Source organism: Montipora capricornis, chromosome 1, assembly GCF_036669925.1.
Source record: "Montipora capricornis isolate CH-2021 chromosome 1, ASM3666992v2, whole genome shotgun sequence".
NCBI lineage: Eukaryota > Metazoa > Cnidaria > Anthozoa > Scleractinia > Acroporidae > Montipora > Montipora capricornis.
The window spans coordinates 23467689-23470188 of record NC_090883.1 but is presented as its reverse complement, the minus strand read 5'-3'; the positions used below and the strand labels follow the sequence as shown (position 1 = coordinate 23470188).

General features: G+C 41.1%; 1 protein-coding gene across 1 annotated transcript in view; it reads left to right on the top strand.

Moving 5' to 3' along the window:
- Positions 1-2373, top strand: part of LOC138052524 (uncharacterized) — a 3567-nt gene extending 1194 nt beyond the window's left edge. Inside the window, exon 1 of the mRNA XM_068899063.1 lies at positions 1-2373. This exon is cut by the window's left edge and continues 1194 nt beyond it. Within this exon, the coding sequence (XP_068755164.1) occupies positions 1-1305 (1305 nt within the window). The 3' untranslated portion in view covers positions 1306-2373.
- The last annotated feature ends 127 nt before the right edge of the window (positions 2374-2500 follow it).

The following is a 2500-nucleotide window of genomic DNA, read 5'->3' as shown; positions in this document are numbered from 1 at the left end:
ATCGCTCGTGATAAAGCAGCCGAAGCTTGCAACACTGGATCTCTCAGTACGCTTGAGCACATTACTGCTGTTCGGTATCGAGTGATGGCAACAATCCTTGATTCAGCTGTAAGAATCCTGGGCCAACCGGCGAGCCAGTTGTCATCTTCATCAATGAAGAGTGCCCTGAAAGATGCATTAATAGAGTGCGAAACATGTCTTCAGAACCTCCACATTCGACAAGATGTTAAGAGCAACTTTAAATCGGAGCTGAAGAAAGGTGTCCTAGACGCAATCTGGGCTCCATTTAAAGGGAAAGAACGAAAAGAAATTATTGTAGCTGTTTGGCGGATGAATCGCGCAATTAACAATGTCCGGCAACACACTGGTAATGCCTTAGATATTTGCACGTATCCCACTATTGACGTAGAAAATGAGAAAATCGATCCACTAAGGGACGGACGCGTTATGAGAGTTTTACAAACACTTGACATTGATTACGGCGGTATTTTATGGTCATTTGGCGAGGACGGAGAAGATGATCACAAGCTGAGGAACGCCAAAGGAATTGCAATAAACGCGGGTGAAGAATTTATTTTAGTAGACGATGATAAAAGCGTCAAGGTTTTTGATAACAGTGGGTTATTTATTTACAACTTCGACCCACACGTGCAAACTGACGACGCTAGGGCCAAGTTGCTTGATGTGGCTACTGATGAGAACAACAATAACTACGTTCTGGTTCTATTCGGTGGGGATAAACTGGAAGTTCAAGTTTTCAACAGAACTGAGCTGAACATGAAGTTCTATGTGCTGGGGGAAGGGTATTTCTCAAAACTGAGAGTTGGCAAAGGCAACGTGCTGGTATTAGCAGTAAATGTGGTCCATGTATACGACCTTAATGGAAGATATAAGCGTAGCTTTGGAAAAGGGATCTTGAGGTGTGCAGAAGATGCCGCTGTCGGACCTAGTGGACAGATGTTTGTGCTGGACTCTCGTCAAGAGGTTTGCATCGTATTCGACGAGGATGGTGTAGAAAAGCACAAGTTCGCAGTCTGCCGAGAGCGCACTAAGCTCCTTCGTGGTTTGGATATTCATCCACAAGGTGAATATGTCTTTGTCGTGAAAATTGATTGGTTGTTGTGGCTGGATTTCACACTGACAGTGGAAATGTACACTAAAGATGGCGTGTTTCATAAGGAAACTATGCTCCGTGAAAAAAAATCGATCCTTTCTCCTCTACCTTCCGTTGCAATCAGTAAAGAAGGACGCTTAGCTGCAACCTGTAGAATTGAGGGCGTTGGCGGAATGGTAATTGTTCTCTAAATGAGGATTTAGGATTATAATTCCAGATTTTGTCAACCAGCCTTAGAGCTGAGTGAAAGAGAGTTTTACTGACCTTCCTTTTTATTGAATATTGTTACGGTTTGATGGGGTATTTAGCATAAGAGTTGATATCCATATTAGAATTGCAAATATTTTTTTGTTTTGTTTTGATTAGTGCAAAGTCTTCACTTTTGGTTATCGATGCAAATGGTAAGCAAGGATGCCACAATTGCTAACCACTGCATGGTTATTCCTATCGTAAACATTCCACTTAGCTACTGAAAATATCACAGTTTTTATCATGCACTTGATTTCGCTTGTGCTATGATGCACATATTTGTTTTTTATAAAAGCTTCCGTCTAAGTACTTATTTCTTTGCTGACTCATGCCATCACTGAAATAGGAACCTCCCCCTTTGATTTGTATTTCATCATCATGTACCTTAACTTATCATGCCTGTACAATAGATGCCAAAATGACTAAGCGATGAAGAAACAAAGTGGTGCACATAGCCAATCGTACCCCGGGTGCTGCTTTATTATTTCTCTATTACTTTTTCTCATAATTATGCTTTGGTTGCACATTTGTAACTTATGAGTCAAAAGAAAGTGATTGAGCGACAAAGCGAAACTCCCTAGTTGTCTTGGCCTACTCTGGGACCCTAACTCGCCGCGAGATTGTGCGAGCTAATGCGAGTTTAGGCGAGTTAAGGCGAGATAATGAAAAATTGAGCTTCCCTATCAGTTGCGAGTTCGTGCGAGTTAAGGCGAGTTAAGGGAAAATGATCGACCTAATGTTGAGGTGATAAGGGTCAAAACATATAATATGCTTTGGTGACATACATATAAAGATGCCTTGCAATCTTTGTATGTCTTGTGTATATATCCCTAGCAGCCTCCATGCTGCCCAAAAAAAATCATAACAATAATAATCAATAAACAAAAAACTTCAGATGAGCCCCAAAGTTGACTGAAGCTAAATCGTATTTAAAGTTAGTAATTTTTTTTTTCCTTATTGGGCAAGTTGAGTATGGAGTCCTGGGCCTGGTTGTTCAAACGTTGGATAGCGCTAATCGACGGATAAATCACTATGCAGGGGCTAAGTATTGGGGAAACTAATTGCACTATCCACCGGATAGAGATTGATCTGTTGGATAACACTATCCAGCCTTTAAATAATCGAGGCCTGTTCTTT